The 10,223-nt window shown below is 38.6% G+C and overlaps 2 protein-coding genes across 4 annotated transcripts in view; one reads left to right on the top strand and one right to left on the bottom strand.

Moving 5' to 3' along the window:
• Window positions 1–457: 457 nt before the first annotated feature.
• Window positions 458–3,695, bottom strand: LOC134746428 (nuclear receptor coactivator 6-like). Of its 2 annotated transcripts, none has more exons than XM_063680796.1 (4): window positions 3,506–3,695; window positions 3,045–3,397; window positions 1,138–2,810; window positions 458–907 (listed from the first exon to the last, which is right to left on the bottom strand). In XM_063680796.1, the coding sequence occupies exons 1-4, from the start codon at window positions 3,574–3,576 to the stop codon at window positions 773–775; spliced, it is 2,232 nt and encodes a 743-aa protein (XP_063536866.1). In that variant the 5' UTR covers window positions 3,577–3,695; the 3' UTR covers window positions 458–772. The 2 variants fall into 2 exon arrangements, with proteins under 2 accessions (XP_063536866.1, XP_063536867.1); XM_063680797.1 differs by having other exon boundaries at window positions 3,261–3,397.
• Window positions 3,696–4,693: 998 nt separating this feature from the next.
• LOC134746477 (sterol carrier protein 2-like) overlaps window positions 4,694–10,223 on the top strand; it is a 187,382-nt gene continuing 181,852 nt past the window's right edge. For both annotated transcript variants that reach the window (XR_010128237.1, XM_063680879.1), the window contains exon 1: window positions 4,694–5,813. Coding sequence is in view for 1 of the 2 variants with exons in the window: in XM_063680879.1 (XP_063536949.1) it covers window positions 4,707–5,813 (1,107 nt within the window). In the remaining variant the exon portion in view is untranslated. The remainder of the gene's footprint in view (window positions 5,814–10,223) is intronic.

Raw genomic sequence — 10,223 nt, 5'->3', positions numbered from 1 at the left:
TAACCTGCTTTACCTGCTACAGCTTTGACTGGTAATACTACTATTACCAACTATTACCATCTAGTTGGTAATAGTAGTATTACCAGTCAATAACACAATACAGTCATTCGACGAAGCAGTCTAGACAGGGCAATCGTGCAGGGTGCGAGGGGTGTACCGCGCGCACCCGAGCTGCATACATTCGCCATTGTTAGTAGTTCGGTACAGTACACGTCAAAGTCGGTCCACTGTATACTTTTTACACTACGGTTTTACCTACCCAAAAGTAAAAATTTATCAAATCATCTGGCTTTAGAAGATTAGAATATCCCAATCGGTAACTGGTTACAAAATAGGACTTTTCTGTTACCGATTCTTTTTCCCGTTTCGAAGCTGTTTACCAATTTTAGTTACCAAACGCCTGAAACGCCAAACGGTACTAAAGGTGGGAAAGGATTAAATTAAAAATATGTGCACATACGACCACAATTACTTTATTTTTGAGATTTTCAATCATTTAGCCAATGCGTTGTTTTTAATATTTTTAGTCCACAAAATTTACAAAATAAATACGACAACTGTCCACCAGTTCACCACTTAACATCAACAATAACTTTCACAATCGACGCGCACTAACACATTAAGTCTGAGCGCTTGCCGCAAAAGTCGAAACTTCGTAATTTGCCTCTCTTTATCTTGCATGTCGAGTGATGTGCGAGTGATAAGATGGGCAAATAGACGATCGAACGAACTAAGTGGTTAGCGTTAGCGGTAGGTCTTCTAGGATGGGGCCCTAAGCTCTCAAACGGTATCTCTGAGAAGGAAGCTGGTCGCTGCGTCCGTGGAATGACCAAGCAGTAGAGTGAGGATATGAAGTAAACACCATGTCTTGGAGACCGTTCCTTAAGTTGCCGCTCTTAGTCGGTATCTGAAAATTATCGACAGTTCATGTGACCGCTATTTATCTTATATACAAATGTCAAGCACACGATAACATAAAGCTACTAAATGTAAATCGTTGTAAGCGTATAAAAGTTACTGTGTCAGCGTATGGGAAAACATTTATTCATGACACTGTAATTTAAAAGTTACAGGTTAAGATTTTCGCCTAGCTACGCGGATGACAGCCACCGTGTTTATAGTATAATTTATATTTACCAAATCAACATTGCCTGGAACCGGAGCCGGTTTATTAGAAACGTCTCCGACTTGACCAACGACATGACCTTTCACAGTCTCGTTGTAAGCTTGATCGTTCGCAATCGTGTCTCCTCCGACTCTCTCCACGGGGATCTGACTCCTCTCCTTTGCCGGAGCGCCTGTCAACCGGCCATCAGAAGCCGTCTGTCCTCTAGGATCCCTGTTTGGAATGTTCTGATTGGTGTAAGATTGGGATCCCTTATACTGGTGGTAGACTTGCTGCAACTGAGCCCTGCTTGGAGTTCTTTGTCCTGCTTGCCTTGCATAGAGTGAAGTTTTACTAATAGTCGATTTCACGTTGTTATTCACTCTTAATCTTGAAGAAACTTTTTGAGGAGACAAGGTTTGCGGTAAATTTGGTTCGGGCATGCGGTATTTCTTCGTCGGTAACAGTTGTATTGGCTGCCCTAATGTGTTATATCTTGAATTATCCGCAGGGAGTATATGCTCTCTCTCGTATACTCTGCCTCCAGGTGCCTGATTAGGATATCCTTCAGACATTGGTTCTGGCGTTTCGATCTCATGGTAATTCCGAGTTTCTTGCTGAGGCACTTGCTGGTAACCTTGATTGTTTGTATGGGCGGTGTATACATGTTGCAGCGGTTGCGACTGATTTGGCTGATTGGTAGAGGCTGGATTAGCAGCATACTGTTGATTTGCTGGTACTTGATTTGTTGTATACTGTTGCTGGGTTGCTGGTTGTCCACTGTACTGTTGTTGTTCTGGTGGTACTTGACCTGTTGCTTGGTCCGGTTGGGGCTGCACCTGAGTGCCTGGTGCAGCCTGGTTTGGGGCTAAGTTGGCATTTACTGCATTCATACCAGCCATGACTGGCTTCATAACAGCCGAATTAGGCTCTAGAGGCTTAGCGGACATGTATTTTTGCATAGAACTCATAGCAGCCGCTTGTTTATTAGCTGGATTCATTTGAATAGCAATTTCCATGGGGTCAAAGTTGACATCGCCATCCATAACGCCAGGAAACATTTCTTTAAACTTGGTAATGCCTTGTGTATGCTGACCGTAGCTACCTTTTTGGCCTCCTTGATTCGCATTCATTCTTCCCATGTGTGCGTTTTGATTCATACCCTGGGGTGGGAAGTTGGGAGGTAGCTGATTCTGTGCGGCGTAAACTTGCTGTGGCTGTTGGGCACCGGCTGCTAAGTTCGGATTTTGTTGGTTTGGCATTGCTTGTTGGTTTGGCATTGCCTGGCCATGAGCAAAGTTTGTAGCGTTTATTCCAGGTTGCATTACATTCGCAGACTGATTCATTTCACCGCCTGTGCCTGGCATAGGACTCTGCGCGTTCATACCGGGCTGTTGCTTGGCTAGTGCCGGATTCATCTGCATGGCTATTTCCATTGGGTTAAAGCTCAGACCGCCTCCTTCACCTGTCGTTATTCCAGGGAACATTTTATTGAAATTTGCCAAGCCCTGTGTATTTCCGGGAATTTGCTGACCACCGGACATTTGCTGGTCACTGACCATTTCTTGACCACCTGCCATTTGATGACCACCTGATATTTGATGACCACCTGACATTTGGTAATCTTGCATATGCTGCATCATCGGGTGACCTCGGGCCATACTTTGACCTCCAGAATTTGCCATCTGTGGGCTTGCCATATTGCCTGCAATAGAAAGCAGAATTTTAAAATCAGTAAAACAGAAAGAATATTTGCCATACTGTACAGTCTACGGTATGACACGTATAATATGGCAAAGAAATGTTCGTGAATAATTTATCCTGGCTTGGATATTAACACAACAAAAGCGGCTCATTCAGAGGCAAGTTAATAAATGTTGTTGTTGTGTAGATGAAAAGGTCTTATTGTTTAATGAGTTTGCGAAAGTATGTAACTAACCCTCGGCTGGAAGCGTCATACCACCCGGCGTCAGGCCCATCTGAGCTCCTAGGGGATTATTTGTAACAGTATTGCCCGAATTCAAACTTTTAAGGTCATCATACACCTCCTTAATGACAGGCTGCATTACACTTTGATTCAAGAAATTATAGCCATCGGCGTAAAGTTTCGGGGCGTTGCAGTAGCTCATACACGGCCTGCCATGAGCCGGCATACCTTCGCCCATGGTGTAGGGTTCCCCGCAGCATGGATGCCCGTAGCCACGGCGGCAGCAGCCTCCGTAGCCCTGAGATGGCATGCATTGTCTTTGCCCTTGCCCCTGACCTTGGTTAAATAATTTGCCCATGCAACCGCTGAAACAGAATGACAAATATTTGTCAAGACGGACGTCTAGATGGATATAATACGATAAGTCCGACCCTCCGACCACCTAATGATGTCACTATTGATACTAAACTCACCAATCTGCACTTTGCAGTTGATTCATAACATTCCCTAAATCACTCAATATCTGCTGCTTATCCAAAGCCATTGCTAAGTTTATGGTAAACTGGTGGTGTACAATTTTTATCCCATCCAAAAATTTGAAAAATAAGAGAAAACTTTTGTTACAACCAAAATTTAGAGTATAATCTGAAGTCTGAAATGATAATGATAGTGTTTTGTTATTATTCAAAAATCATTTTTTTATATCCTTCATATTAACATGTGCCAGCATTCAAGCAATTCTTAAATCTTAAACCTCTTTAGTACTTAGGTATATATACATAAACATATGAGTTATAGTTAAAAGCATTATTATATCATCATCTCTATCTCAACATAATAATGATATCAAAAGTTACTAAAATTGCAGAATAATTGTAAAAAATGTTTTGTTTTTACGATATACGGTTTTTAAACTCAACCTACTTCATGATTTTTATGTCGTTGTGGTCTTTGTACATCACTAGAGTACGTTCAAATACTATAAGTTGTTATAATAGAAAGTCAGTTTTGTGCAAAAAGTGCAATCATAGAATGTATTTCTAATTTCCAAATTGTACCATAATCTACATAGTTGAATAGAAATTAGATGGTAGTCAAGATTAATGGCCCTAAAACTGTCGTTTCGCAAGGTCTTAGTTTTGTAAGTTACTCTAACAGCGATTATTTTACGCTATCCGAACATTCTTTGGTGGCTACGTCACGTCAGTGACATGACATAGCAAGTTTTGGATCTGCGATGTGTTTGTATATTTGAAGTTCTTAAAGCAAGAGAGTCTGAGTTTAATTTTGCGTGATTGTCATTTAGCCACACGAAAAAGCTTTATGGAAATTGTGTCAAAGACGTCATGCAAATGCAAAGTGATTAAAGTGAACTTCGAGTTTCGACTTAATTATTATTTAAATTCAATTCACTACACAGTCTTTCTCTTTTGTAGAGACACGCGTACGGCTTTTTAGTTGCTAATAGCAATAAAAAGAAGCTTGAGTTCCCGTAAACCGCACATTGACCTAGCGATAATCGATTAGGACTGTTGGTGGTGGCCTGTATTAGATAAGCATTATCTTCGCCGAGTTATCAGTGAACGTAGGAATTAAAGAGATTTGGTGAGCTCGTACTCGCTCACAAACTCCGCAGTTCGCAGTCATCGCTTGAGGTAAATATAAGTTTTTAAAATGGGTAGAAAAGTTTTTGTTGTCGGCGTAGGCATGACTAAATTCGTCAAGCCGAGCCCGGACCGCGATTATCCCGAGATGGGGAAGGAAGCGGTGGAGGCTGCGCTGGCGGACGCTGGGATCAAGTACGAGAAGATTCAGCAAGCCGTGTGCGGGTACGTTTTCGGAGACTCTACTTGCGGGCAGCGTGTGTTGTATCAGGTCGGAATGACCGGTATCCCGATTTACAATGTCAATAACAACTGCTCCACCGGCTCGAACGCGCTATTTCTCGGTAAACAGCTCATCGAGGGAGGTATTTCCGACATAGTTCTGGCCGTCGGCTTCGAGAAGATGGCAGCCGGCGCTCTCGGCGCTGGCGCCTACACCGACCGGACGAACCCCTTGGACCGCCACACGCTCAAAATGGCTGAGATGGCTGACATAGCCGCTGCCCCAATGACACCGCAATACTTTGGTAACGCTGCTATAGAACACATGAAAAAGTATGGGACTACAGAAGTTCATTTAGCCAAAATAGCAGCAAAGAACCACAGACACGGTTACAAAAATCCACGAGCACAAAGCACAAGGGAGTATACTGTAGAAGAGGTTTTGAATTCTAGAAAGATCTATGGTCCGTTGACCAAACTGGAGTGTTGTCCGACTAGTGATGGAGCGGGCGCCGCTGTGCTCATGTCAGAAGAAGCTGTCATCCGCCACGGTCTGCAAAACAAGGCTGTTGAGATCATAGGTATGGAAATGGCAACAGACACAGAAGCTGTGTTCACTGAGAACAGTTTAATGAAAGTGGCCGGCTATGACATGACAGGGCTTGCTGCTAAGCGCCTTTACGAAAAAACTGGTATTTCACCAAAGCAAGTAGATGTTGTAGAGCTTCACGATTGCTTTGCTGCGAATGAACTAATTACATATGAAGGTCTGCAGCTGTGTGGAGTAGGTGAAGCGGGCAAGTTTGTAGATGCTGGGGACAACACGTATGGAGGACGAGTGGTTGTGAATCCGAGTGGAGGACTGATCGCTAAGGGACATCCTCTGGGAGCCACGGGATTGGCGCAGTGTGCGGAGCTGGTCTGGCAGCTGAGAGGCGAGGCAGGAGACAGACAGGTGGGTTACATTCTAAGGTGATTTTTCACTGGCAAGTAAACATCTTCACAATGGGATAAAAAAAAAATCTTTTCACTTTTCACCAACTTTCTTTTTCTAGTGAAAAACCACCATTACCCCTGTCTGTCATTAAATCTTAATAACTCGCTGGTTAAATCCATACACATACACTTATAACAACTGGTGATTACTATACATCATTTCCATAAGATAACAATTTAAATCGAACTATTTATAGGTTCTAATAACGTCAGTAATTTGTTGGCTCTTTTGTCGACGAAATAAGAAAAGTTTAAGCATGAATTGCAAAGGTTTCTAAAGACACCATCATTCATTCATCATTCATTTCATTCATAATTCACTTAATTCCTCATTTACATGGGCCTATAATATGCTGAGTGTTAAGTACAATAACATCCTGAGGATGCTCTTGAAACTGTCGAAGCACTGTACAACACTGTTTTGCCATTAAGTGTAAAAGAATAGGGTCTTTTTTTTATATTGAAGATTTAACAAAAATTATAACATTATAAGTACCTTAATCTAATGTTCGCCAAACTGTGAAACAGTTTGTTGGCGGTGCGCTCTAAAATAATCTTAAACTAAATAGGTACTAAAATTAAGTAAACTACAGTAGTTTAGGCACAGAATAACTAATAGTACGTTTAGGAATAGCATTAGGAACATACTTATACATAGGTATCTTAAATCTATCATGCGAGACGGTATCAACTGTCCATGCGTAGATCCTATCTCGTTGAGATAAGATCTACGTTCAGTAACAATTATATAAAACTTTATTTACTTATTTAGCAACCGAAAATAGGAAAGAAAGTAAGTAACTAGGTTATGTTTTCATATTTGTGTAGTAAAATCTGTTTAAATTTTGATTTCAAACTACCTATGTTTAATTTAGGTGTTTCGAGTAGAAGAGGGTAATCATTATATATTTTAGGGATCAAGTATTCTTTTGTTCTTCGTCCATAATAGTTTTTTGCTGACGGTTGTGTCAATCTTATTTTCTTAGCAGACCTAGTGTTACGCTTACTTATTCTTGGTATTTTACAATCATCAGTGTAGTAACTATGCAATACATTTAAATATACAGCCTTACAATGCACAGGAAGTATCTTGCAGGTTGAGAAAAGTGTATCATAATTATGTTTGTGTTTTTTCCTACTATTATAACCGACTAAATATTTCATTAATCTAATCTGAAGTAACTTTATTTTCTGCTGAAGCGCTTGCGCGGCAGAAGCAACGGCCTACTTAGGGCATTGTCTGAACGCCTGGATTGCCGTCTCACAAAATAGCATCCGTGTAGATTTCAATATTAAGTATAGATTTGAATGATTCACGGTTAGTTTCACTAGACTTATATTGACACCCACCCGCTATCTTCAGTCACCCGTGAACAAGATGCATGTAACTGCGTCGAAATATCGGGAGCTCATAAGCAATACAAAAGTTAATCACGGTCTATATCCCAGTCAATATAAGTCTAGTTAAGTATAGATAGGTGATAATTATTAGGAATAAAACACAAATATTTTCACAACAACATAATTCTTGAAGAACATATTTATGTCTGGTCTTTATACAAATCTTGTTCTTATAAATATTCTCTTGCTGTTTTTTACAAATTTTATAAGTCTCACTTAAGGGACAGGTAAATACATGAAATAATAATAATAATAAAAGACGTTACACACAACACACACACACACACACACACACACACACACACACACACACACACACACATACACACACAATACATCTTATTCCATTAAAATAAGGTTTACATTTCCTCACTTACTGCTAGAAAAAAAAAATTCTTACAATGCTAAAAAATACTTTGAACAGGAACTAGTTTGTTTTTCAATATTTGCTGTTTATCCAAACTTTATGAGGCTAAGTTAAGTAGATAATTTCGGATGTAATCTAAGATATTTAAATTTAACTTGATTGATTCCCATGAATGAGTTAGAAAAATAATATGATTATAAAATCACTATTCCTATTATCTTATCAATGCCTATTAACATACACGCAATTCTTATTATTTAATAATTATTACACTTGCAATATTTAAGTCCTAGAATTGTACAATAAAAAAAATACTTATTTAATGACATTATCTACAAACTTTTTAAGACAATAAATTAAGATATAAATTCTCCTGTTACAGTCAGAAATAATATCTTATATAGCAAAGCAAACCACTCAAACCTTCTCTTCTTAGCGATTCTATAGACTCTACAGAGTCCGCTAGGCAACCTAAGCACAATAATTGGCACATATTTTCACCTAACTAAACCATTACATTTTGCTTGTTATCTAAAAACATATCTACAGTCAGAAAACTATTAGCTTAGCACCCGTGCATACAAATATGTATGTAGGGGTGCTAAGCAAATAGATTTGCTGACTGTACCTAAGTATGTATTAGTGATAAGAGTACAATCTTGCCTTTGAGCAAGCCTTCTTTAAGATTTGTAGAATTAACTACTTTATTTGTTTCAAGTTCTATAGACGGTCTAGGTTAGGTTAGGTCTGGTCTATTGGAAACGTCGGCGGACGATCGTAATATCCGCCAGATCATGAAATCCCTAGGCATATCAAGAAACGTGAAAATCACTGCCTCGCTCCCTGAATTGACGGAGCCCCGCGATATGCGGGGCTCCTATTTCTGGACAGTTTGCGCTTCGGACATCTGAAACAACCTAACGAACCTATCCTACCTATCTATTGATTTAATGTAACTACCGTCAAAACAACAAGAAACACAAGAACTTTACGATCGGGCGGATTTTCCGATCGGCCGCCGATAGTACCCAACATCAATGTGTATGATTTTAATTCATATAGAAATCAGACAAGTTCTGAAAGGCAAAAAATCTAGGTTTCCAAGTGAAAGTAAACAGTACAAGTTTGGTAGTAACTTGACCGACTTCAGATAAGAAGGTTATCTTATCAAGTTTGCCGTTTATTCCTGTTGTTATTTCGCAATATGTTTGCCGTCGTGAATTGATGTTTTTCTTATCGTTTAATATTATTTTTATACATTTCTCGATACACTACTCAGAGATGCTTTATTGACAATGCAAAACAACATTTAACGAAAAATAAATAGTATAATCTTGCAGAGCCTCCTTTGTCCGTTTCATCCGGGATGTAGCAACAAATCAATATCAATCAAAATCGTTTTTTTTTTTAATGCTACCGTTTAATTTGAATAAGGAACAAATATTCATAGACTGCTAAATCGTATAGTCTCATAACATGATCATAACCTTATCGTATATTTCATACTAGCTTCTGAAACTTAGACTGCGTAAAATTAGTTTTTCCAAACCACTGCCATAGTAAATTCCACCCCTCCCTTTCCACCAACTTAAGGGATGACATAGAATAAAAATTATCATATTTCTATCCGGGAACATAAACTACAGTACGATTATTTCCACTTTGACACTGGTTTTAATCGTAAATATAAAAAAAAAACTAAATGAATTTTTTTTCAAAATTTCTTTCTTGGGGTTAGATATGAGGATATCACGTATCATTTGTGGTATATTGTACAAAAAAAAATCAGCCATATCGTATCTGGAGGAGCCCAAACTTGGTATGTTTTGAAAATTATTTGTTTTAATAAAAAAAAATAGCTGAAATGTAATGATGTGTTACTTTTGGATACTTTTAGAATGGCCTCAAAAATGCTTCTAAAAAAACCCATACTTACAAAAAAAACGGCACTAAGGGATTTTTTTTTGTAAACTGCGAGTTAAAAAATTTGTTTTGTCCAAATGGCTAAACTGTACATCGATTTGCGGTTATTCTTCTCAAATTGGGCTCGTACGGCTTCCACTATAACAAACAGACAGTTACTTTCGGATTTGTAATATTAAGTATGCCATCGGTTAAATATTGTAGTCGTGCCCAAGCACGCAGCGTATCGTTTTTGCCAGCGAACGTAGTGACAGGTAATTTGTGTGGAAACCGGTATTTACGTAACTTGTGGCTAGTTTTATACCTCCGACGGCAAGAGAAGGTTGTGTGCGGTTATTCATTCGCAGGTAGAGTTATGTTTATGTGTCTACTTAATTACTAAGTGTGTATGTGTGTGTATGTGTTACTTAATACGGTCGAGGTCACTAAGATGTTTACAACCCAACGCTTCAAAAATATATTTACATGACGTTTTTGTCAAGAGGCGTGTAAATATTAATCATTATCATTTTATTCATAAAACCAATTTACATGTCAAAAAAATAAATTAGAATACAGTTAAAATATAAAACGAGATAAGACTTAAAATTAATTAATATAAAATTAGTTAATTAATTAATTAAAATAAATAAAACTTAATTTAACTAAAATATACAATTAGGTATAATTAAAACAAAC

Source organism: Cydia strobilella, chromosome 13 (assembly GCF_947568885.1).
Source record: "Cydia strobilella chromosome 13, ilCydStro3.1, whole genome shotgun sequence".
Lineage (NCBI taxonomy): Eukaryota > Metazoa > Arthropoda > Insecta > Lepidoptera > Tortricidae > Cydia > Cydia strobilella.
This window is presented reverse-complemented; position numbering and strand designations above follow the sequence as displayed.